The 27,014-nt window shown below is 45.7% G+C and overlaps 1 protein-coding gene across 1 annotated transcript in view; it reads right to left on the reverse strand.

The window, feature by feature from the left end:
- Window positions 1-26,060, reverse strand: part of skap1 (src kinase associated phosphoprotein 1) — a 28,417-nt gene extending 2,357 nt beyond the window's left edge. The window contains exons 1-11 of the mRNA XM_062414187.1: window positions 25,860-26,060; window positions 24,851-24,956; window positions 24,099-24,124; window positions 23,804-23,911; window positions 11,268-11,348; window positions 11,091-11,174; window positions 10,884-11,008; window positions 10,170-10,233; window positions 8,298-8,492; window positions 6,128-6,178; window positions 5,901-6,010 (exon numbers count right to left, since the gene is read on the reverse strand). Coding sequence (XP_062270171.1) covers window positions 5,901-6,010; window positions 6,128-6,178; window positions 8,298-8,492; window positions 10,170-10,233; window positions 10,884-11,008; window positions 11,091-11,174; window positions 11,268-11,348; window positions 23,804-23,911; window positions 24,099-24,124; window positions 24,851-24,956; window positions 25,860-25,899 — 990 coding nt within the window. The 5' untranslated portion in view covers window positions 25,900-26,060. The remainder of the gene's footprint in view (window positions 1-5,900; window positions 6,011-6,127; window positions 6,179-8,297; window positions 8,493-10,169; window positions 10,234-10,883; window positions 11,009-11,090; window positions 11,175-11,267; window positions 11,349-23,803; window positions 23,912-24,098; window positions 24,125-24,850; window positions 24,957-25,859) is intronic.
- Between the last annotated feature and the right edge of the window lie 954 nt (window positions 26,061-27,014).

The raw sequence follows: 27,014 nt of genomic DNA on the forward strand, positions 1-27,014 counted from the left end.
AACCTGTCTCGGAACAGACGAGGAGGAGAGGGGAGACAGACGGACTGGGGGGGGGGGGGGGGGGCATCGACGAGAGAGCGTGAAACAGTTCTCCTCTCCCTCGGGGGCGTCGCAGCTCCATTCCACCGACCCTACTGACAGAGATTTGTATTTATCTCCGTGGCCCATCTGTGCAGTCGGTCTCAAATTCTCCCAGAGAAAGGTCTTTTGGATTATCAGCGCCGCCATTTTAATACGGCTGCCGCATCAGCGAGCGGCTGCCAATGGCGCTGGAAGTCTGTCAGGCGTGCAGAGTCCATCTTCCTCACACTTGGATCGGGTTCATCCAGAGTACACCTGCTGTAACAGGGACATTCCAAGAGGCGCCGAGAGTAAATGATCCAAATGACAAAAACTGAGACAACTCCTCCACGTCCTCGTCCGTCTGTTTGTTCTTTTAACTTTGATTTGTTTTTTAGTTGTAATTGTGCGTCTGAAGATTTGAAGTGCGGCGGCCGGGCCGTGCCACCGTGAGCGATGGGCCCGGTTGTTAAGGATCGGTTGGAAATGGAAGATGCTCACCAGGAGATGCTGATGGGGGGGGGGGGCAAGCGGCCGAGGCCTGGGAAACGTCTGCTCTCGTCCCATTAAGGAGACGAACCTGGGACGCAGTGTGTGGCGCTGAGAGGGGACACATATCAGAGCCGGTGTTTGCTGCAACCTGGATGCAGATCAAATCAACCCAGTGTGGGAGCAGTGGTGGGGGGGTGAGTGAGGGGGGGGGGGGGGGGGGAAGCAAACAGCGCCATGTTGTGGTGGCTGCGGCGCGTTGACTCGTTAACCTCCCGGTGACTCCTCTGCCGAGAGAACGAGGAGGGGTGTGCAGGGGAGGAAGGGTTGGGGATGGAGGGGTGGGGGTGGGGGGGGGGGGGGGTGAAACGAGCATGGGCGGGGCTGGTGCCGAGCAGGAGCAGGTTGCCATGACAACACCTGCAGTGTACCGGCGCGGTCGTTTATTTACCACTCAGGGGGCTTCGCTAATGGCGTCTTTCTGATGGGCCCATCGCTCAGGGTCCAGGACCGCAGGACTGATTGACAGCCGCCTGGGCCCGGAGGGGGGGGGGGGGGGGGGGGGGGGGGGGGCAGGTGTCGCCTCATGCCACCGACTGTACCTTAAGAGAACACAGCTTTATGGAAAACACCTCGACTTCTTTCGTAAAAATTTGGAATTCTCTGTGTCCCTCCTCTCTTCTCGGACACACACTCGTGCTCCCTGATGACTCACACACACACACGCACAGACACACAATCCCAAATGCATACAAAGTAGGAGGAGTGCTAATAAGCCTGACACATGAGGCATCTCTCCTCGGCCACCAGCTGACTGAGGCAGGCCTTGGGCGTGATGGAGCGCAGGAAGTCTCTCATTGCCCTGCTGCTGAACCCGCCGCCTGGGTGTTACAATCTCTCCCTCCCTCCCTCCCTCCTTCCCCTCCCTCCTTTAGCTGCCTTTCCCCTTGCATCCTCCTCTCTTGTTCCCCCCCCCCCGCCCTCTCGCTCCCTTCATCCTCTACGTGGACTCATCAGATGCACTGCAGCCCTTCTGCAGTTCTTCCATCACGGGGTCACCCTAACAAAGAGGCATGGACACCTTTCGCCTGTTAGAAGCCTGTGATCTGTAATCTGCAATCGGGTTAGAGAGCCCCCCCCTCGCCGCTCGCCCCCCCTCGCCACTCGCCCAGGTACACTTTGCAAATGAGCCGATAATACGTGAACCCAAGGGGGGGGGGGATGCTTATTTTCCTGAAGAATTAAAAAAATAAAAGAATCCTGTTGAAATCAATCCAGGAATATTGAAGGTGATTCTGCTCGGGCAGCGGTGGGAACGGCTACTTAGCGTCCATTTTTTCCAAGTGGGCTTTTAATTAAATCAGTGAATTGGCTTCAAATTGGAAACATGACAGAGCACGAGAACATTTGGAAATATCTCAGGGACGGTGAGATTTAATAAAAAGAAAAAAGCTACTCGCTCCTTTCTAATGCACGCCTGGGATTACAGATAGCTCCTTAACTTAATAGCAATTTAAAGTGGATTTGTGTTTGCCACTGAGTGTCTGTAATGATGGCTGTTTACGCCGCCCCTCATTTATAATAATTAAGCAGAATGGATTGGGGGGTGGGCTGCTCGGACACGGTTCTGGGCTATTGGCTTGGGCTGAATAATGACCTACTGTAGTTGACCGGGGGATGACCGCTGCCTCCTGCGTGACCCCGAACCCCAGACTCACCCCCCCACCCCCCGCTACTCCGGGTGGTAAATAGGATGTCTTGCCTGTGTATAGCGTCTTGGTGTCTATGGCCACAATAGCAGCCAGGGGTCTTCAAATGGGAGTGTGACAGAGAAACGGAGAGAGTGGGGGGGGGGGGACGGTGTTCACACAAAAGAATAAAGGGATCCCCCCCCCCCTCTTTGTCTCTCTAGCTTGACTTTTCCCATCTGATTGTTTGCCCACTTTTGCTTTGCTTCAGCTGCATTCAGCGGCTGTGACCTGTGGCCAGTGCAGCAAACCAGCCAGTACAACCCAGAGAAACCAGTGATGACCCCGAGCAGAGTCTGTCACAGGAAGCTGGGACAGGAGAGGAGCCAGTTAGGCAGTTTTAGAATTCCTTATTTTCCTTTTCTAATTCCATAATAAGGCTAAAAATCCCAGCAGGAGGATTTCTGAAGCTCTAAATCAGATTTTGGTGTTTGCACAAGTTCAGTGAAGTCGTCCTGTTGCAGGACTCGGCCACAAGGTGTCAGTGGTGTCCATGTCCTCCTTGTCTCCAACAGGCAGCTGAACACTTCAGGCTAATGTGAGATGATGCTCTGCTTTGGGAGAGGCAGCGGATTGGCTGGCACGTCTCCCTGTCTCTGCGCTGTGGTTGGACAGCCGGGGGAGGAAGAGAGGTGAGCAGGGCAATGGAGAGAACGAGGGAGAGAACGAGGGAGAGGTGGCAGCGGCGCTTGCCAGAGTTTTAAGGACCCTGGTCGGGTTTGTGCCATAAATCTCTCCCCACTCCATCCCGCCGTTCTCCATGAGTGCCTGTGGGAATACAGGAATGTGACAGCTGACCTGTGGAGCCCATGTCTTTTGATTGTGGATACATAAATTAGATCGGAAGAATGCAGGACAAGCTCCTGGTTCGGTTTGGGACGTGGCCGACAATGTGCACACGTCAGGGAGAAGTACAACAACAGCGTTTAGCAGCGGTGATGAATGAACACAATGCTGCAACACACACACAATGTAAATCACAAGTTCCCCTCTGCATGTGGGGATAAGCTGCAGTTTAGACTTCCACGATGCAGAGAAACATCTCAACAATTTAAATCAAGTGAAAAGAGAAAAAGGGTGTGATGAGTGTGATATGTGCCGTATTAGTCATCACACACTAAAATGTCATTGTGGAGCCATAATGTGCATTAGAAAAAATGCAAGCCCTCAGAAATGAAATGCCAGAGCCACAAAAAAAAAAGGAATCACAAGATGGATTCCCCGGCGTGTTTCTACCTCGTGTGTCAGCGCCGAGCGGCGGAGCCACGGCACCAGATTAATCCTCCTGACCTAATGGGATTCATACGAGTTGTGAGGTTCCTAATTTATTTACTTTGTCAGTGACACGCAGACGTGCGCGCGCACACTGCAACAGGAAGGGGGGGGGGGGGGACACGAATACAGTAAAAATGCCCCCACTTTACAGTAAGTGAGGATCAATAATGATGGACGAGGACCTTTCATACAATCGGCATGTTCTCCTCAGTTCACAGCCATATGACACTGCGCCTGTGGCGATCCCATTCTGCACTTCAGCACTCAATCACATCGCGGCTTTAAAAATAACAGTTTGTTAGCACCATTGATTTAGCACTTAGAGCGTGTCCTTATTACCTTGTAATTATGGTCAGTGTTGACATAACAGCAGAGACAACCAGGCCTCCCACCCTCTCACAGAATTTATGGGCCCTGGTTTTATTACGGCCATTTCATGTGTCTGGGTCCCCAGTTAAGCGACAGACTTGAGATCTAGCCAAGGGCCCGTATTTCACTCAGGGAGGTCAGGGTTCTCAGGAATCCCCCGTAAAGCGGAGCGTCGACAGGGGCCTGCGAGCAGGAGACACAGGGAAGTCCTCCCACAGGGCTCGTTAAAGGGAATCGCCGATTACAGGCCATAATCCAAATAATGCTATTCAGGAGGGAAGTGTGATGCTGGTAGGACGCAGAGCGGGACACAGGTGTGAGCGGGACACAGGTGGAGTCGTGTCCTCACATGGAATCAAACATTCAGGAGCCGCTCGGACATCTGCGTTGAATAATTTACAGCCTTGTTTCAGACTCTGGCTTTAAATCCTCTGGTAGACAGTTAGAATGTTCTCTTGTTTTGACCAAACCAGAGGAATCTGTGTCCTGCTTCCAACCGGTTCTTTGGCTTTTAAGCTCTCCAGCGAGGTGGTAATCTGATCCATACAGTGAGAAGTGATCCTCCAGGCAGAGCTGCAGCACAGAGCCAGGTCCCCCCCCCCCCCCCCCCCGTTTCCACAACTACGCTGCCTCCATCTTCTTCATGTGAAAAATGAACATGGCTGTTTTGACATTTCCCCTCATCCACCAGCACACACAGACACTGAATGCTGCCATCTCATTAATCTGCCACTGCCAACAGAGCCTCAATTAAAAGTCCATCATGTGCAAAAAGCATATTTCACCTGAGCCACGTCTGCTGCTGTAAACAAAAGTCTCATTATTCTTCAACAAATACCGACACTGTTCGTTTCTCCAACAAAATCTAAAACATCAACTTCCTCAGTTGACTCAGGAAGTGAGAGCTTCTCTGTATTTAATCTGCTCCGAGGGGAAAATATAAAGTATAATTAGGTTTCAGCTTCTTTAACTAAGGAATCACGAGGTTGAATCCATAATCTCCACTGGAAAATAACAGAGAATGAAGCTGTAACTTCCTCCTCTCGCTGCTCCTCAGATAATTCAACCTCAACCCAGAACACGAGGGTTCCATCTCAACAGTCGGGGGAACAAGTCGCCGTGAGCAGCTCAGTAAAAGTGCCCGAATTACGAGCCATTGATTTCCAGCAGGTTGTCTTTCCAGCGGTAGATTCTCTGCATGCAACCAGGAGACGGCCATAAAACACGAGGAAACAGATTGAGAGAAAAGAGCTGAGATGCACCTGCAGTTTATGTCGAACAGGAAAAGGAAGAGCCTCGCATGGCTGCCTGCTCAATTAACCCCTGTGATGGAGGCGGCGTAATGAACAACAGCTCCATTACACAGCACGCGGATGGAGCTTCACCCCCAGAGGCCCGGGGAACTCACAACGCCACCGCTGCTGCTTCTCTGCTGCAGCGAGATGCAAGAGCTCCCTGAGATGTTGGGCAGATCATCAGGTTGTGGGAAAAGCGAATGAGGACACGAGGATTACTGGAGCTGATGTTGTTTAACCCCTGGAAATAATTAAAACATTTTAAAACATCGGCATCTCATCGCCATCGTTTCGAACATGAGGAGAGAGTGAGGACGGAGATTATTCGTGTTAGAGGTGGAATGTAGAGAATTAGAAGATTAGAAACTACTAGGGTTTTTCATATTCAAGTGGGAATTGGAAATCTGTTTTCTATAGATTCATGGAGTGCAACACTAACTATTTAATAACAGCTCGTGTCCCCTTCTTCCATTTTATGCTCAAAATCAGAAATACGCAAATAGAAAAACAGGCTGTGGAAGGAAATTTGATCAGTGATAGGAAGTACCTCACTTCCTTGTGTGTTTATACACTTTCAGCAATCTATAAATTTGTATTTTTCTTTTTAATTCAAGTTTTAAGGCCCAAAACCTCTTGGAGTCTTTCTGCTGACGGAGATGCTGACCTTGCTAACGACGTAGATGAGGTCTCCTCTCTCGAAGGCCAGCTCGTCGGGCTCGTCGGCCTGGCAGTCCCACAGACACTGGTAGTAGTTAGCGTAATCTGATGACCAAGCTGGGAGGAAACGCACAGCACACATTTAAATTACAAAACAGCACAATGGTGATTCTCCTGAAGCATCAGGCTGGAAACGTTCTCATTATTAGCAGATGAGTGTGATGAGGTTCTGACCCTTTTTGCTGAGGTTCTCACTGCTCTCATCTGGATCCAGGAAATCCTCTTCTAAAAAAAAAAAAACAGAACATAATGATATTTGTGACGGAACATTTATACTTGTCTGTTGACCTTTAGGGAGGAACTTCATTTTTCCACATTTTCTGCTTAAAGTAAAAACAATTTTTCCTCAGATTTATTTTTATCTCACAGGAAATGAAAAGCATCATCAGACAATCTGTGGTGTGACAGAACTCCTCAATGGGATCCAATTCATCAGAGTCCCAGACAGGAGGAAAGTTGAAGAACACGAGTTTCTGCCTCTCAGGCACGAGGAGGCGGACGTGTCATCGGCCGCGGGGCGTGGCACCCGGTGGTCTGAGAGGTGACACCGTGATACGCCTGCCCTCTGTCTCCCACATCCATCCTTAACACTAGCAGGCTGACAGCAACGCCACAACCCAGCAATACTATCCACCTTCCAGCACAACCTGCGCCTCTGCTTCCAGGAAGAGCAGGACGGACAACACACACACACACACACACACACACAGACAGACACACACACTGGATATACACCACATGTATTTTTGTGACCATCAGAACAGTCTGTGTCTGGATGCAGAAAGTCTTTATCGCTCTAAAACCCACAGACTATGATTAAAATTAAATTAGAAAAATATTATTACTAGATTATTCAATTTTTATTTTATTCATTCATGATGACTAATAAAAACTACATTTTATTTGTGTTTGCTAAGGGGCGCATCATTTGCTCAGCGATCCTCTGCAGCCGTAGAGAGGAGCATCCTTCAGTCGCGAGGCCGCGGCTCTGGACCAACGGCTTCTATATCACAGTGATTTAATTTTCCAGTCAATAAAATCGGTCATCAGCTCCAACGCTTCATTCCACCGGCAACTGAGCCTTGTTCCGAGTTTTCAGACAAACCTGAGGGAGCTTGTCGTGTAGAAAACGATGCTCCGGTCCTCCTCTGCATTTCTTTACACATTTAATATCCATGACTTTAGGCAAATAACCCTGAATCTGAAAGGTAAGTCCTGCTAAGTAATCTTAAATAATCATGAGAGCATTGGCAAGGATAAAGAAGATGTGTTGAATACAAGCATCTTTCCTCATCAATGAAAATAACAATAAAAACATATTAATTGCAGAGTGTCTAATCTGTGTGTAGAAGCTGGACGTGAGCTGAAGGGAGCAGCGGAGTGATTGATAAGTGAAGGGGTGAGAAAGTGAACAAAAGAGCCCGTCACCCGATACGCCATCTGTGGTCAGGCTCTGTACCTCTTCCCAGATGGCTCTGAACGCCCGTGTGACAGTCTGAAGACGGATCTCCCTCTCACCAGTGATTTTGGCGAAGGTAATGTACTCACTGAGTGAAACAGAATCTTGATGTATCTTATTTAATAGAAGGAGTGATGGACGACGGCGCTGAGAAGATCGGATCACGTCTTTTGTCCTTCTCGGGATCCTGTAGCCGCCCGGACACACGGGACAGACTCAGTGAAGACTTTCCCTCACACGCGCACAAACACACAAACACACAAACACACAAGTCATCTTGTAACGGCCTCAATCAAACTCCAGTTTTCTATAAAAGACGAGACGTTAAAAGCTCCGGGACAATTCTTTACTTCCTCTCAACTAAACTGCTGTTGCTAGGCGACTTTAGCAAAAAAACTGTGCTTAGTGGATTGAATTGTGGAGCCTATTTGTTGCCTGGCAACATGAGCTAATTGGATGTGCTATGACAGAGCGTCGGGGGGGCCGACCCGGCTCTCGCTGGTTTCAACAACGTCCAGTAACGGATCCTCAGCGAGAGGACGGAGCCCAGAGGCAGCGTCAGGAGAACCTGCTCCTCGTCCTGTGTGGCTCTGCCCCCCCCCCCCCCCCCGGTCCTGACAGGCTTATTAGTGTTGCTTGATTTAAAATGAGCGATCAGCCTGGGTGTCCTGGTGATGGGGGGGGGGGGGGGGGGGGCACCTGGCAACACGACCATCGCGACCAGGGAACCTCATCACAAATATTTTCTTGTTGCAAACGCCCCCGATGGCTGGAGGGCTGGAGTGTGTGTGTCTGTTTGTCTGACTGAGTATCACACGTTCTATTGGTGTGTGTGTGGGCGGCTGCCGCTGCGTCTCTCAATGTGCAGCGTCCACGTCCTCATACCTGGCAGCACCTCGTAGATATCCTCGTCCTCTTCATCAACCTCCCCCGTCTCCCGCCCTGCGCCCAGCGCGGCGTTCCGAGAGGCGTGGGCAGCACCGGGCCTCGGCGGGGGAGGGAGGGTCACCCCATCAATGTCATCATAGGGCTCTTCGTCCTCCTCCTCCTCGTCGAAGGGGATGAAGTTGGAGCTGAGATCTACGAGGGAAGGAGGCACTACGTGATGTTAGCTTGAAGATGGAGCACAGCACTGAAGACACTCACATGTATTAAAAGGGTAAAGTAAGAGAAATGCCTGACTGGTCACGGACGAGGACACGTGCCACGTCGCAGCAGTAACAAACCACGCAGGCTTGTATTCAGGCGGCATTATAATGATTTTTATATTTTTTATTGTGTTTTTCATTGATTCACTTATTTGTCGAGTCTATAAAATGTCTGATGTAGTGAGAAACAGGGCGGACGTCTTTGAATTGCTCACGCTTCATTCCTTAAAATCAATTCGGTCACTGATGAACAGAGAGAAGCAGCAGATTTTAGGAGCAGGATGTTTCGGTAATGATGCTCAAATTAAGATGATTTCTTCTGGGTCTCTACATATTAAATTTAACTTCTTTAAAAACAACTTTGTGTTAAATTTGATGCTCGGTTCAGCAGCTGAAGTATAAAAGACGTCACTGAGGAGCAGGAGGGACAATAAGACCTGGAATTATTAAATGCAGGATTTTATTTTTACATTTCTGTCACATTATTATACCTTTATACTTCCTAAAAGTGTAAAAGAAATATTTAAAATAATCATCTAGATAAACAGCAGGACATGTATTGATGAATGGATAATTTTGCGTAAGGTCAAAGGTCAGATTCATTAGTAATCTGAACTTTTAATACAGTTTGTGCTAAAATCATTAAGGAGAAATTCATGACTTATGTTTCTGACCCTTTTCTGTCTATATACTGATCCGTGAACTGGTTACTCTTACATTTTATACGTCCTATTTTCTCAAACCATATGATATCTTTTTATGCATCATATCCCTCCGGTCACTAGCAGATACAAGAGTGACCAGAAAAACAAAAGAACCCGTTGCAAAGCCAAATGAAGCCTGGTTCATTCGGGAGGATTTAAAAGAATCATCTGCATCTTCTGCCTCAGACTGCATCTCCTAGTGAAACCGGACTGGACGGAAGTAAGACAAACTGCCGAGTGTCTGTTACTTCCCGCAAATCGGTGGCCCAGCCCGAGCCCGTTTTAGAGTAGCCGAGGCAGGACCGCTCAGATGGAGGAGCCGTCTCATTGCAGGCGACTGGCCACTGCAACACAGGGTATCAGGTCCTCGGCCTACACCAGCGGCCAGGCAGAAATCAATGTCACTGGAGGATAACCAGAACATCTACCAATCAATTTCCTGTAAGTTGGAATTTGGTAGGAGGGTAAGGGGGGGAGGAGTGGTCGGACGGAGCAGGGGGGAGGAGGAGGAGGAGAACTAGAGCTACGTGATGGTGCACGTGACACATGGTGGGCGACTTGTGGACTCAGGAGATTCAGGAGTTGTGTGCAGTTAGTGATGGATTTGCTGGTTTTCACTGGAGTCAGAGATGATAAAAGACTCTTTCACTTCTGACCTTCAGACCCTCAGAAACAACGAGCACACTCAGAAAGAGAAGAGGGTTTATTCTGCTTTAACTGGGTTTCCTAATTCATCTTTGTGACTATTTAAAAGTCAAGTCAATCTTATTTATATAATCCAAAAATGTATTTATTTTCTACTCGTGACTTTTTAAATGTCCTCGTCTGAAGATGACAATGCTCTTCCTGTGTGTGTGTGTGGGGGGGGGGGGGCAGAAACAAACTGCAGAAACAAACAGTCTTACCTCTAAGGACAAAGTTGATCTGGTCGACCCACTCCCTGGCCTCCTGAGGGCTGCTGGCGGTGAACTGGAGGGACAGAGGCAAGTATCATCTCCTCTGCAGAAGCATTATGCAGAAATAAAAATCCAGATTTTTCCTCTTTGAGATACGGAACAAATCTCTCTCTCTCTAGGCGGCTTGGAAATAAAAAATAAGCTAACAGGAAATTTCCCTCTTAATATAGAAAATTGCTTTACAAAGAAATTACATTACAGGAATTATCCAAATAGTAAAACAGTAATTTTAATATTTAGGACATATAAAATCAAATCTGCCAGATGACAATATATCAACAATATTTATTTAAATCGACACAATCACAAATAAAGGTTTTCATTTTATGTGGATGAATAATTTCAGATCTAATCAAATAACACATATACTTGTTTTTCAGATAAATTGTCACTGCTCCCTAGTGGACCAACTACGTAACAGAGTCTGTTTCTGAATGACATAAAACCTCCAGTGTCTTTACTGATTTATATATTTAGATGTGTTTTAAATATTTCCTCGAGAGGAGAGAGGCACATTTTAAGTAAGGACAATTCTGTCGTCTCAAAGCAACTTAGCACCAATTCTACAACAGCATCTCTCGCCTTACTTTTAATTCCCAACACACACACACACACACACACACACTTGTATTTGCACATGGTGGTCGTGGTGCTAGTCCAGACCTGAAAAGCTCGTCGTCCAGGAGCCACGAGTTCGAAGCAGGCGTTTCTCTTGGAGTCTTTCCTCAGGTTGTTCACCAGCTGCACACTGTACCCGCTGATGTAGAAGGAGCCGTTCTGCTGTTTGTCTGTGGGGGGGGGGGGGGCTGTTATCTGATTCAGTTCAGGTTTTAACTGTGATGCTTCTGCACGGTGGCTTCTCATACAAACCTTTTTCACCACGAAAGTAGTAGAATATTGAGTTGTTCAGGACGCACCACCTCTTCTGCCACTCGGAGCCAAAGAAGCTGTGATCTAATTATAAACAGATAAGTAGGTTTCTATCAATATACAGCATTTGCACTTCTTATTGAGGAGAATCGATCGGGTGTCTAGAAGCAGCTGTACCTCTTCGTTTCTTCTCCATGTAGCCTTGTTTCAAGATGTTGTTGAGGTCCTGAGCCGCCACAGGAGGGATGTCACTGAAGTCTGTGACACACACAGTTAAATATGAAGATAGAGCCCGACACGTCCTAGGGGCTGAAACGAGGGACTAAAACATTTCTAATACAGATTTAAAAAATTGGCAATGATTCCCAGGATGTCTTTTTTTTAAATCCTTGTGAATGAAAAGTGGAATTGATGCTTGATATTTCACAGTTTATAAATATAAACAACTATAATTATGAAAACACCAATACGACCAAATATATGGGGAAATAACAATTATTTTAACATGAATACATATCTTTCCAGCATCGTTTGTTCTGTAATAGGAAAATGTGCACATCGGCAAACATAAATGCAGATATCAGCTGACAAATCCTTTTAGGCTCTAATAATTCAATAGATCAAAATGCTCATAACTTCAGAGCTTCTTCAAAAAGGATTTTTTTAGCCACAAGTTCAAAATGCAAAGATGTTTGATTTTTAATGAACTTAAAGCAACAAATCAACAAAATGAATCAGCTAATTTTTCACCACTAATGCCTACTAAGCTGCAGCTTCACCCCCCCACACACACATGCACGCACACACACACACACTGAACATAAAGGCTCCAGCCCTGTGGATCAAATACATCCCTGCAAGGCTGTAGGAAGCTGGGATCAATACATGTACAGTGCTGCTGAGCGCTGCAGTCCATTCATCTGCTCACATTGCACTTTTAATGGGACTAACCTTCCTGTGGGGACTCGAACAACTCTCATCAATTTGTAAAGTCAAACTTTCAACATGAGAGGACAATGGCACAACCTTAAGAGCCTCAAGTTAATTAGTGCAGTTGTTGGAAAGCAACGCACAATGCATTTCCGATGGCATTAAGTCGACTGAGTCATTTGTGCTGGGGAGAAGTTTGGAGATGACTTTGCTCGGCTGTTTGTGTTAATGGAGAGGCTGGGATCTATATGTGATTACACACAAAGTGCGTTTGAACCACTCGTCCACCACAACTCTTCCGGAGAAGCGGTTTGAACCAGCTGCTCCTTGTTCAGGATGGTTCAGAGGTTCTACCGAGGAATGAGCTCACTTGACCGGTTGTCCCGCCTTCAGCCGTTGACCCCTGGTTGACCTCCAGGCCCCACGTTCTGCCCTGTGCTTCAACAGGACTGCCTGGTTTACCCACGTGTCAGAAACAAAGCTCGGCTTCCTCGAACTCATTAGTCAACAGGCATTAGTCTCATGAACAGGAACCGCCTTCTGAGTCTGAAACACAGGAACAATTTAAAGACCATTTCCAGGAGCCTGTGTGACACCTCAGACCGCTGATGACAAGGGGAATGCCTGAGGTCCATCCCCCTCAAAGGGGCCCTGTTTAACTGCTGGGAAAACCCAAACATGTCACCCCCAACAGGGTCCTCTAGCTTAAACAAAGACCCCCCCCAACATTACAAAACCAGGAACCTCTTCCTGATTTAAAGAAAATTACTAACTACTCTCTCCCGTGGCTGATTGGAGGAGGTTCTCTCGACTTTGTTGACAATGATTCTCATGACGAGTAAATGAAGTTGATATCTGTCTTTACCTTGGTTAACATTCCTGGGATTTAACTTCTCAACAGTCCAGCGTGTGAACCTACACCCCGCTGCCGCTGCAGCTCGTGGGCCTGACGGATGAGCAGGTCATTCCAGAGCAGAGCCCCAGACACCTCACGGCACTAACACACTCACATATCATCAGCCGGCCTTTTGTGGATGGACTGACCGGTGACACAATAAATACAGAGGTGCTCAGGAGTGTTTTGTCAAAGAGAACCTGATTCAGTACATCATAACATGGAGCAGTCATTACGCTCCTCCACCTCATCCATCCGCCAGCAGCCCGTCCATTTCTCCCTTCTGGGCCTGCTCCCCTGTAGCGGCCCGCTTCTCATCCCCTCATCCGTCTGCCTCCCTCGCTCTTCATCTATCTCCGAGGTCCAGCCCGGCTAATAGATGAGGAGGTGCAGAATCAACATGGGATCACTCTGATCTGCTCGAGTCAATAAACATTACACTTTTTGCGCGTGTTTAACACTTTGCCGCAGAGTGACCTGACCTCACTTGACTGTCCTTTGTACGCGTCCTCAAACGTGAGCACAACGGAGGAAACTGAAACACGTGCACGATAATTCTAGATCCTTCCACGGGGTCGCAGCAGAGCCTTGAAGCATCACCCTGCTTCATTCTGCTCCCGATCCCTCCCGAAACAAAAGCAGAGTCTGATTGGTCCTGAGGTAACAATGCCTCTTTTAATGAAAACCACACACTAACACCTCTTTGGGACCAATGCAATTTTAAGTGGATATTCAGGAGGTAATGTTATTTGAAAACGTGTAATTTAGAGCGTTGAAAAAAAAAGACAAGGCCAGCCGCCCTCATGGTGTTTGAGTTTTGAGTTTGAGCACAGGCACAGAGAGACACATTAATGCATCTAATTAAGGCCTCATCAAACTCGCAGACAGACGGCACTCTTTCATAAAAATCATAAATTGCAGCATCAATTATTCAGGGCAATGCCATGACTTCATTTTCATCCCTTTTGCGTTTTAATTAGCCCCATCCACAGCTTTGGTATTGACATTAATTTGATGGCAATTTATTGATATTTCAGCATAACCTATTTAGCTGAGTGCAATTACCAACAAAGAGAAGCGGATAGATGTGATGTTGCGAGTCGCTTCCCCGTGTTTCGTAAATCAAGGTGAGGACTTGCTACGGGGCCGCGATAACTGAATCTAACGGCTCTCAGTGGTAATCAGCAAGAAAAGATTTGAGTCCCCCCCCCCCCAGTTTCCAAATGGAAGAAGATAATCAATAGAAATTGACCAGAAATATGTGTTTAATTGATCCCGACACGTAAAGGAGCATTTCCATGAGCGAGCTGACCCGTGTGCTGGTGACTGCCTCGTTCTGCTGCCTCCCTGAACTTGGTTTAAACTCGTGATGGGGTGGGTGTGTTTCAGAGGGGTACGCACAACAATGCATCTGAGCTGGCAGCAGTTTGCCACCGCCACGATCTCTCATTTGGTTATTCACACTCTCTCAGCATGGTGTTATGAGCTCAGCAGTTGATCCTCCAAGAAAGGGCTGATTTATGTCAGCATGACCAGAGGGAGTTAATGTATTCTCTCATTAAAATCCACTTTAGTTAGGCTGAAAGTCAATCAAAGGCTGGAGAGAGAGTGAATCAAAATGAAGGCAAATGGTTGGGTGGGAGGACTAATACGTTACATTAGATCTAACGGTGGTCGTAATGCAACGGAGATGTTGTGAAAACACAGAAAGGCACCGGAGATGTTGAGTGGTACAGATGATGGCACCGGTAAAAGGAAAGTAAGCAGGCGCTTCATTATCTTTTCCGTTTGGAGAGCAGGAAGCGAACGAGGAGCGACGGCCCAGGGACGGCTCCGACCCAGCAGGGGGTCTCTGTTGTGTCCCCAGCTACAGAAACACTTCTGTTATCATTTACATGGAGAATTACTGGAAGAAGCAGGAGTTGAGACTGATCAGGGCTTTTCTTACCACATCTTAAGCAATTCCATGCTTCATGGAATTAATCCACACGATTGTTTTTATTGTCACTTGAAATGAGGCCGATTTATAGATTCACAAATACATTAAGACGTGTCCTCGTGGAAGATGACTGTATTTACGATGTTTGATTTACAGAGGGCTTTGTCTGAACCAAGTGTGATGAGTGAAATGTCTTCAAAGAAAATAAAAATGAACTGATATTATTCCGGCTCTGTTCATCATCTGCTGGGCTGAAATCTGGTGTGTGGCCTCGAATCCTGGTTGTCAAGAGTGTCTCGTCTTTTCCGTCTATCTTTCTTTGTTTAGTGTGTGTGTGTCTGTGTGTGTGTGTCATGCATCTTTAGTATTTACTCATTTATTATTATCTCGTGCTTGTGATACTAAATTTATTTTCCTTTGTGATGTTGACAGGGTGTGATCGTCATGCTGAAACACAACTTTTATTGTGTCCCTCTGTTCACAACGTGATCTACTACTTATTCTTTTATGCCCTTTTTAGTCATTTTCATTATTGACGTACGAGTTATTTTCTGTATTAAACATTTGGTCGATAAAATGTCCGTCAGGAGCTAGATTGAAACCGCTTCTCTTCTTCTGACGTGCAGCCGAAAACCAGACGATATAAACGTGCCTGTTACAGTTGAGAAACTGAATCCAGTGCATTTTTGAATTCACAATGAAAATCTGCTATTGCTTCAGATTGTTAACATCAAATTGCCAAAAGGCCGAGAATGAAAAACAACCTTGTGGCAAATTAATATCACACAAATGTTTTCAATGCATCACATCTATTCTGTAGGAAACTGATTTTTAAAAAAGGTACAGAGGAGAGGATCAATGGGATTAATAAATCTATTTAGAGTAGAAAAGGTGACCCCCCCCCCAGTCACGCAGCACAGGTTGGAATCAAAATGGTCAAGTTATCATATGTTCTCTTTCTCCTCTGCTTAGTCCTTGAGCACGGGGGCTTTCACGCTGCCTTCTCCATGCAAGAGGTATTGCATTGAATGCAGCATCAGGGGGGGCAGGACCCGACCTCCATGTGAACTCTGCTGATGAGGTGAAACAGAAGGCAGAGAGAGGCTCCCCGGGCCCCGGGGGGGGGGGGGGGGGGGGGGCTGAGGGGAGGAATGCCGCTGATTCTACAGACGAAGCGAGCGAGACCGCAATCCTCTTCGATACTGTCCTTGATTAGGAAAAAGGATTCACTCAGTGCACCTTCACCCACCCGGCGCTCAATCTGCGAGCAGGCCACAGCTAAATTGATACATTTTTCCTCATTACCGCAGAGGCCCTTTGCCGAGCGTCCCTGCAGCGAGGCGGCCGCCGGGAGGGAGGAGGGAGACTGAGCGGCACTGAGGTTAAGGGCAGAACGGCTCCCCTCCTCCCCCCTGATTTGATTAGGACCTCAGTCATCGATACATAAACCGTGTTTAGAGCCCTCCTAATGCACGTGTTTAAAACCAAAGAAAACATGGAGTGCATTATATCAGGCTGCGAGATGCCTGCATGGCTTCAACTGAGGTTTAATGGGACTTTATGCAGGAGGGATTAAGGTGGGGTTGTTTTGTTTTTTTAATCACACATGTCAATCAGATTAAAAGAACAAATCTCTGTCTCGGACTTGAGATAAAAGCTTCTTCGACTGAGCGACGCCTTAATAAAAGCTTCGACGTGCACAGGTTTGTTTCTTTAAACGATTTGGATCCTGGAAAAAGGAAAAAAAGAAAAATCAATGAGATTGCAGCTACACGCCACGCAGACATATCTGGTGTTTCTCTCTTATTGTCCCGACTCTTACATTTGAAGCAATTTGGAAGAAAAATAAAACGTCCGTGGCTTCAGTGCAGGAATAGATGTCAAGTCATTCTGGGTTTAATTTTGCTCTCCACCTGCGTTCAACCATCTCGGGCCGCCGCCACTGTGAAGACACTAAGGGGCTAAATTTACAATGTGACATCAGCTTCCCCCTGGGCAGCTATAAGCAGCGTCTGCAGCGACCCTGAATTTCCCTTTTCTAGATTTACTACCACTATTCAAATGCTTAACTGCAGATACAATGATCCTCTAATCGCTGGGGATGGTTTTCAGCTGCTTCACTGACAGACACACACAAAAAAAATATATATATATAAATATAACGGGGATAGAGATAAAAAAAGAATGAAATAAAAACAAAGAAAGCCCCCCCACAGATGTAGGAATATAAATACAGAGAGTGGAGGAGTTGGGGTCCACAGGAGAGCCGGTGGGTCGGTGATAGAGACGGGACATAACCCCGTCAACGAGCGAGCCTGCAGGGACACACACTCCAGAGACACTCGCCCCCCCCAACGCACAGTTACTGCAACTTTACAACGCTTCTGTTATTTCCACTAAAATGCTTCAAATATCATTTTGGCGATAATGGTGAGTAAATATGTTCAAAGAGGTTCTGTGGCGATGCACTAGGGCTTCCGAGCGATGTCTCATGCCTATTACCTTTACGTATAATCACTCTTATTTTATGGTCACTTCCGTTACATATTATGCCAGTAAACAATTACATGATGCATTTATTCATGGACTCCTTCTATAAATCACCAGCAGGTCGGGAGGCAACAGGTGTTACAGGGAAATTATTTCTCTCAAAGCAAAATGCAGCCAAACGCTCAGTAAGATTCAAATCAGGTTAAATCTGAATTGTTTTTGAACATAAGAAAATTCTATTAAAATATTTTCAATGGCTGAAATCATGGATTTGATATTTTATTTGTTTGGGTTCATGTAATTCAAAACTCCGTATGAGTTTTAATTTGGAAATCATAGAAAGATGAATATGCATGAAGAATGAGTTTATTATCACAGCTTCTATAAACGCTGTCTTTTTTAAATTGTATTTATAACATAATTACTGTGATATTTTTATTATATAATTTAGCAGGATTCCATTTAGTCTTAATAATAATAATAATAATAGTAAAAACTGATTTAGGATTTGGCCTTTTCACAGTAAATTAGAAAATGCTGCAGTACTATTGTCTTTATTTCCTCTTTTTCTACAGAAATTATTGCTCATTTGTAAATAGAGGCCGTAAAAGTATCATAAGGTTTTTTGTCAGTTAATAACTGTGTATTTTAAAATCATTGTTTACATTTATGAGTCAAAATAATAAGATAATTGTACAAATCTTCCATATTTAACATTTAAAAACAAATATCTTTAACTTCTTTTAACTATTTTATCCTCTTTATTTTGTTCTAAGAAAAACACACAACACTTTGTCGTGTGACACTCACACAAACGGTAAATCCTCCTGCACGACAGTAACTGCCGCCGAAATTATTCAAAACTGATTTAGTGACAATAAACAAATTAACTCATATGAAGTAATATGATATAAAACAGGATGAACAGGAAGATTAACATTATTTAGCAAATGCTTCTTTTAATACTTAGTTTCTGAAAATCATATCGAAATAACAATTACAATCAAATAAAGCAAAATAGCCTTTTAAAAATAAAAAAATAAAACACTGAATTTAATTATTCATTTATTCACTTAATTGATATTTTGAAGTTAACTATCTTAATGCATTACTGGTTTATTTAAATCAAGCGAACCATAAACACCACTGTCAAGTTCCTTCACAATAAAACCAGGCCTCATTCCACTCACTTCTGATTCCATTTCTTTTTGACAAGCCGACTTACAGCTCAGGTCAGTATCATGAATAGATCAATGATTTTTAAAAGCTGTAGATATTCAATCCTCACACGACATCAAAGCCACTCACACACAGACACACACACACACACACAGACACACACACACACACACGCTGCTGACTTCTCCCAGCCATGCGTTGATCCCGGTGTAAAGAGGAATAACTCCACAAGGGTATGTTAATGACCTTAAAGTGCTACATTACAGCAACAATTAAACAGAGGGATCCCAGAGGCATTGGAAGCCGTCGTGTCACTGTCTGTTTACAGGCCAACACATCTCTCCCATCTCCATTTATTTCCCTAAGAAATCAGCGGGGCCACCTGGGCTTGGCATCGAAACTTCATTCATCTCCAGGAATGGATTCCAGCGGAGGGCAAAATCAAATTCTCATTTGCAAGGCAGGGGGAGAAAGAGAGGGAGTGAACGCAGGAGGTACCTGGGAACGCTAACCTCTGGGTGAACCCGCCGCATCTGATAGTTTTGCTATTTGTCTGTGACATTGACAGCTCTGGGGGAGATTAGGAGCCACCCTGCCCCAGCTTCCCACTTTGCATTCTGCCTATGTGCCTCCTTGCAGATGGACTGCAGCACATTTACCTTCGCCTGTTCTCCCCGGGTTTCAACACGCAGCGACACCAGAGGCAACGGAGGGATGTAATTATATGCAATGCAACAATAAAACAAAGCAAACGAGGGGAGAGCTGCAACGGAGAGCTCACAAACCAGGAGGATGCAAAAACTACACAGTGTGGCTTTTCGTGGGGGCGAAGCCGGGGATGAGAGTGATGGATGCCCTTCGGTTAAATACGTCCAAATCCCCCCTTCAAGCCGCTCTCTTCTTGCCAGGCAGCGTGAGTGAGCGTGTGAGAGAGAGTGTACAAGATTAATAGTGTAAACAGCGAGGGAGAGAGGGAGAGAAAGGCAGCCAGAAGAGAGCGAGAGGGAGAGAGAGAGAGGGAGAGAGAGAGGGAAAGAAAAGACTATCAGCATCTGCAGCAGCACAGTAGCCCTGAGGGAATAGAGTGAACTTTTGAACCCTGATGGCAAGCAGTCGCAGCGATGCACGGTGCCTGCTCCTGCCTCGTAATGTGAGTGTGTGTGTGTGTGTGTCTTTCTAGAAAAGCTTGCAGGCTGCAACAGAGGGTGGAGAGGAAAGGAGAGTGAGGGGAGGTGGAGGGGGGGGAGGTCATTAACATGTTCCTCGCTTCCTCGCAAACGAGCAGCCGCTATGCAAATGTCATGAAATCAATACACCGACGAAAGGGGTGAAAAATTAATCTCCGGGCAGATATTCCGACGGGTGGATACTGTAGATGATTATTAGCAGGTCCGGAGAAACTCGGTGAGCGATGGGCGATCGGAGACAGGAAGGCCGATCGCTCACTCAACTGTGGAGTGAGTGCAGACAGGTCACGGGTCGGACAGGCAAGAGGCCAAAAGGTCAGGAGTTCAGCGAGTGAGGCGATGGCACCATCAAAACGTGCACGGAGGTCAGCTGTGCACACTTCAAACAGCATCCAGGTGCATTCAAGCAAATACCAGAAAGAAAACTGGTATTAATGTTACTAAGCTGTTTCTTTAGGGGCGTTCAAACATTTTCATTGAAAGTCATTTGTTCCTCTGTGAAGCACCGACAACCCTCCTCTTCCTCCATGACTCAATTTGACTTCAAACGCAGACGAGGGCCAGTTGGCACCTAGAGCATCGCTGATTAACCCCCTAATGGAGCATCCATCCGTCAGCTGGCTTTGTTTTTCCTGTTCCCCCAGCCAAGAGGCCGGGGCATGCACACTCAAAAACACTTCACGTTAAATAGCTTTTTCAGGGCTCGGCCAAAATGACAAAATTTTAATTTACTATTCTATTTACCAGCACCATGTAATAATGTTGTTACTGTGCAGTGGCTCCTCGTATTCAAATGAGGAATAGGCCACAGCTAGATATAGCCTTCAAATTGGTTATCCCACTGCATTCTACTGCCAGTAATTGGTTTAGGAAATTATACTGGAGCTGTAATCACTGACAGGAGTCATGCTGGGGTGTATTTTTTAAAACTTAATGCTAAATCATAAAAAATTTAAATTGTCAAATTATCCTTTGCTCCACTTTCTATATTTCAGGAATCTGCAGCTTCTTTGTCTGATGTGGAAGTAAAAATCTATTTTATTGATGCAAGTGATTTGAAAAACTCACCTTGAGTTTTAAGCAATTAAGACTTTTCATGACCAATTAATTGATAAATTAATCTAATCTAATCACCTATAGATCTCAGAGACATTAAACAATATAAACCAAATTATACACAGTAAATAATCATACTTTATATGAGATGATGTGATTTGAACGCTTCATTAACCAAACACAAGATAACGTGACACCAGCACCTGGCTGCACAGCTACAGGCCGGCAGCATCACGACGATCACAAAGAAGAAGACACAGACTTTTCAAAAGCGCCATCTTCTTTTTCTTTTTTTTTTGCACGCCTCCTGAAACAAAGCTCTTCCTGCGGCGCTCTGTCATCGCTGCAGTTTCCCAGCAAACACCCCCGAGCGCCCAGCGGTGCTCCCCAATCAAAGAAAAACAAACAGGCCATTTCGACTTCATAAACTTGACCTGCAAACAGCTTGACAGGACCGAGAGCCCCACGTCTCCGGCTGTCTCCTGGGGTCTTCTGGGGTGTGTGTGTGTGTGTGTGAGGAGGAATAGATTGTCTACACTAGAGGGAGAAGTTTTTTGTTTATGTATGCAAAACACACAGGAATGTACGTGTGTGTGTGAGATGGGGGGGGGGTGGGGAGTGAAAAAGAAACATCCTCAAATCGAGTGGGAGCTCAAAACGAGGTGGAGCCGGCTGTAGGGGGCAGAGGAGGCTGGGGTGAGGCTGCAGGCGCGGTCAGGTCACCGGTGCGGTCGGCGGGTGAAACTCAGTTCACATTACCATGCAGACACCCGGGCTAACAATGGAGGCTCCATCTGTTCCTGTCAGCCATTACAAATCTGGTGTCACCCAGTCCGCTGAAGACAACGGGCCACCGCATCTAATCAAACGGCACAGGCTCCTCCCGCGTGTAGAAGAACCCATCGACTTCACACTCACTCACTCTCTGGTTAGAGAGCAGAGAGCAGCGCAGGCAGCCAGTCGATTACCACGGATCATACATCCTCCGACTCACAACGTCTCTATTGTGTACAGTAAGCCCCAAATAAAATACTACAATTACACTCGATAGTACTCAAGAGTTTTTTGTCTTTTTCCTCAAAGTCAAACTTTATTCTTTGAAAGCTCAAGGTAACGAGCTCATGTCTACATTAGAAGGAATATAAGAACATTTTAAATCTTCATCCCGGACGAGTCTTCCTCGATAAATCGCACTGATTTCATTAGGTGGTCTCAAACACCCCCTCTTCCCTTGAAACACAGCGCCCAGCAGAGAAGTGTGAGACGCCTCTTTCCACTGGCGGTGAACAGGGAATGAACTATGAACTCCCGGTGCCCTTTCGGTGAGGACACAGTCCATTCACTGCACCAACGCGGCTGCAGTCCCACAGCAATAAAAACGCCACAGCCCTGTGACGTGTAGCTTCTTCTAAACGGGAATCAAATGTTGTGATTATTATTGATCCGACAAAAAATGTGATTTTGTTTTTGAAGTGTAGTTATTCGGTGTCAAGTGGGCATCAGTGGGTGATCATAAAAGCTAAATGCAAATGGGAGGGGAAGAACATTCCGGGGATGCGGCATAATTGGCTATTTCTCACATTTAACATCGACAATGGTGTGACATCGTGTTAGAGCGTAAACAACCATCGTGCTCCAAGGTAACAGACGGCGTATTTGTAGCTGGGCGTGTTACCATTATGGCCTAAAGGGGAATTTTTAAAGCATTTTACAGTTTGATTTTGTTTTTTCTCCCGAAGGAAATCTCGCCCTTTATTATTTCCTCGTGGGTCCATGTTGCCGCCATCTGCCGTGAATTGTTTACTTTGCTTTTCCTCAAAGTTGTGGAGTAAAAGGCGGCAGTTACTCTTCTGAGGACGGAACAGTTCATTACGCCGTTTCCAAATAAGGGGATGTTTTTTTTTTTGACTACATCCAGCTGGCATTAACTACCGGTAACACAAAGTGACTGCGGCGGGAAATTCCAGATGATTCCTACATTACCTCCTGAGACGAGCTCACAAAGTGTGCAGGGTGGAGATTGGCACCTGAGGCGGGGGAGTCGGTAATGCCCACCTGCAGCACGTCACGTCCCGGGCTATTAGCTGCTGCATAGATTCTCAAATACAAAAAAATAAAAGAAGTCTGAACGGGAGGGAGGGCAAGTCCGAGAAAGGAAGATAGAGAGAAAGATTGATATAGAGAGAGAGGGACAGAACCCACATGGCCCCTCAGGTACAGTGTTGTATTTCAAACCCGGTTGTGAAAGAATAGAGGGGCTCGGGGTCAATCAATCACTGCATTAGCCTGCAGCTACACAGCCTCCTCTCTGTGTGGGCTGCCTCCCTGCCTGCCACAGCTCAGGGACACAGACCAGGAGCAGAGGACCTGCCACTGGAGGGAGCTCTAGGTCACCAATCGGGCCTCAGTGAAGGAGCAGCCCTGTTTCTCCTCACAGGTTGGCCTTCACCTGCACACTGGCTGTGAGGGAGAGGAGAGGGAGGAGGAGCCAATGATGTCAGCGGAGCAGGGTGAAGGGGTAGGAGGCCGGGACAAGAGGGGAAATTTCACTGATGTGGTCTCAAATTAACAGGGCGAGCATCAGCATTCAGCAGAAAACACCTGCCCCCCCGCCTCCTGCGGCGAGGGGTCGGCGTTTCAGGGACGATGTGAAGGATCGTGTGTTAAAGCTGCTTCCTCTCCTGGGACCACTCCACCTTTCCACCTCGATACCGAATTCCTTCCACAGCGTAGCCGTTCAGCGGAAACGTGTGTTTACCAAGATGATGCCGACGTGTACGTGTCACTTTTTGGGGTTAAATTTTCTCCCATTGTCCTTGGCTGAACTAGCTGGTACGAGCTGAAAGATAAATATAATCGTGCGATGTTTGCTGCTGGAATTCAGAATCATTTCCCTCAAACTAATGTAGTGAGGAAAAAGCCATTAGTGCCGCTTTGCCGCGCAGAGACACACATTTTGGGAGCCGAGATCTCTGCATTGCGCAAATAGATTTCACGCACTGAGACAAACGGGGAATCAGGACTATTGTCAACTTACTGTCAGGGCCGGTGTCATCCTGGAAGTCAGAGGCGTCGTCTGACGGGAGAGAGCGACCCAGGCTGGAGCTGCGGTTGTCATCAGAACCCTCGTCCTCCCTGACGTCCGCTGAGAGTGTGTGTGGAAGAGGGAGATAAAGAACATTTCAGTAGTTAATGATAAACCATAATAATCATAAGATTGTGCAGTTTCTTCTATCAGAGCTTGTTATCTGCACACATACTGTTCATATATAAAAACAGCTCAGCAGTGTTGATAGAAGACTGATAGTTTGGTTCTGGGTCGTGTTACTCACATGGGAAGGGGAATTCTTGAAGGTTTCTGTAAAGTCAAATTAGGGAAATATATCAAAACATGTTCACTCAAGATGTCTGTGCTTGCATCATTCAGCAAATGGTTTCCTGCACATAAGACCACAAAACCACAGGTTTACTGCAAGAGTCTCTTATTGAGTCGTGCAGGCGACACGAGAGGAGACGGTTGTTTCCGGAGTAAACGACTGCTCTTCTCACAAGAGCTGCAGCTCTTTGTGTTTTAAAGGACTGTTTATATCCTGTTTGGAAACTAAGAATAAGAGTGATTTATTCTGATAAGAATCTCCTATGAGAAAACTTTATAAACTTGAAATAGAAATCTAAAAAAGAGCAAGTAAGACATCCTGAAGGTGACACCATTAGACCAAATGACTTCCTTCAAATGCAATTTTGCAATCTGTGTTTAAGACAATTACAGCAACAGTTGAAGAACTTGTGTGACATTAAAAGCAAAAGTTGGATAATGGTGTAATGAAATTACACTGTAACTAGAAGATTGCTTGGAGATTACAGCCCCCAATCTCACCATGTTAGAGAAGGTTATTTAAAATTCACTTTTCCCAACTTGTTCAACCCCTACACAAACATTTAGGGAGATGGTTCAGTAGTTTCTCTGTAATCCTGACAGACAGAAAAACTCCAATGAAAACATAACCTCCCTGGCAGAGGTAACAGGCGAAGCAGTTTTCTGTCTCCTGCTGATTGGACGCAGCTCTTGGAGGTGAACCCCTACCTCACATGGACGACTGTAAAGTTGTTCAGCAGCACTTTCCGCGCCTCTTGGGCGTCTTCACCGAGCTCCTCATTTTGAAGGATCTCTGATATAAAAGTTTCACAGTCTGAGGACACAGAAAACATGGAGTTCGTGACTTCAGGGTTACAGACTGAAGACATGATGAAGTGTCAAATTGTAATTTTCCCCATTCAAACCTCCTCCAATTATTCACTTGGATAAAATATCATAATGTGGTGTTACAGGTCACACTTGACTGTTTGCCAGGTCTAATGGAAACAACATATCCTGACTGCAGAGCACTGAGAACTGCTGTGTGTTACAGATCTTTATCATTATACAGCAGATGGACACGTGAACAATATAACACATTCCAACAACAGTAATAAAGCCTGCAAATTAACGAAATATTGTATTTTGAATATCCAACCTTTTCCTAACATGTCAGCTGCACTATCTATCTCTACTGCTTCTAACGTGACCACCACAATATTTCTGAAGGCAAATTAAACAATATAAAGCTACTTGCTGTGTGATCTCTGAAGCGAAAAATCCAAAGACATTACATTGATAAATGTGTGTAAACAGTTATGTCAACATTTTCTTTTATGAGCTGTAAACTCATTTTTAGTAGAGAATAAGAAGAGAGACCAGTCCATGACACTGTAGGCAAAATAGGTCGGCTCACATCCCTTATCTGATTCCATCCTCTACATGAGCCGACTGGCAAATGCAAATCCAGAGGCCGGGATGGACCCTCTGACAGAACATGCAAATGTGGCTAATAACACAGAACCATCATGTCAGGAACAATGTTTATTACAAGTTGAGAAAGATCATATTTTATAGTGTTTGGTTTTGTTTGCTCAACTTGAAGCAACATTTTATTAGCAAGAGATTTAAGAATAAAAACAATGGAAAGAAAATGATGAAGCTAAAAGTTAGGGTTGTTGTTGAGGTACAAACTAGTAGAGCTAGGAACTGACGTGTAAAAACAAAAAGGCATTACCGTTCAAAAGTCTCTTAACGTCTGCCGGTAATGTCCCCATCCCCCGACTTTCACCTGTCCAACTCAGGTCACTTTGGTCTGCAGACTTTTCGGACTGTGCCTATGCAAACCCGGTCTCTATCATAATGTCACAGCTCCAGCAGCAGAAGCAGAATCCTGGCATGCACACGTCCACGCTCACTATCACAGCATCAAGCCACCTGTCACTTCTGGCTCTGAAACCTGACTTCCGTGCAAGCACCTCGATTTGCACAAAACGGGGTGGAGCAGGAGCACAGGCGGCGACTTCCTGCACACTCTGGTTTTCTCAGAAGAGGCCGAGGACAGATTTGACAGACACTGATAAAGACCTGACACAATAACGACGCCGTACAGAAGTGGGGGCCGTGACCCTGCTTCCTTTAGGCAGCAATAAAACCGGGAATAACCTGATAATAAAGAGGTGAAACCGAACAAGACATTTAAAGACCATGTAGGCGTCTGTGGTGAATCACAAAATAGGCAACTGGTGGTGACGTGCAGCTCCGGCTGTGTAATCGTGATTTGACTCGTGTAGACACAGATTTTAACTTTTGTAGTAAAACCTACTTGAGCGTCCTGGAGCAAGAACACAAAGCCCCGGCAGCTCCAGAGTTTTGCCTTGTCACTGATCATTTTGAAGTCAAAGTATTAAAGTCATATTATCTAAAAAGATATATAAATACTACTCAACATAATGGTCTTACCCTGAGGGGACCCCTGACCTGTATATTACATCCCCCAAAATCATGACATCAAAATCTCACTTTAAAATAAGACGCATCATCCAGCAGCACAAACACGACTGCAGGAGACGAGCAGCCAAGAAGCAACAGCACTTTGGTTTTGGAAAAATCCTTTGCCAACAGGTTTTAGATCAAGCACATGAGTCAGCTGAAGCAACTCGTCAATTAATCAATTAGTCCTTCAACAGTAAACTACGTTAACTCATTCATCTTTTTAGACTCTTTTGAAGCAAAATTTACTAATGTGATTAGATGTTGACACTGGACTTAGTATTTAGAAAGTACTTGAAGTATAAAACCTGAACTATATATATTTAAGTGTATTATTTTCCAGGAAACGTCTTAAGAGATGGTTTTAGAATTGAATTGGAATTTAGCGACTAGTCACGTG

The sequence above is a fragment of the Platichthys flesus genome, chromosome 20 (assembly GCF_949316205.1).
Source record: "Platichthys flesus chromosome 20, fPlaFle2.1, whole genome shotgun sequence".
Taxonomy (NCBI): domain Eukaryota; kingdom Metazoa; phylum Chordata; class Actinopteri; order Pleuronectiformes; family Pleuronectidae; genus Platichthys; species Platichthys flesus.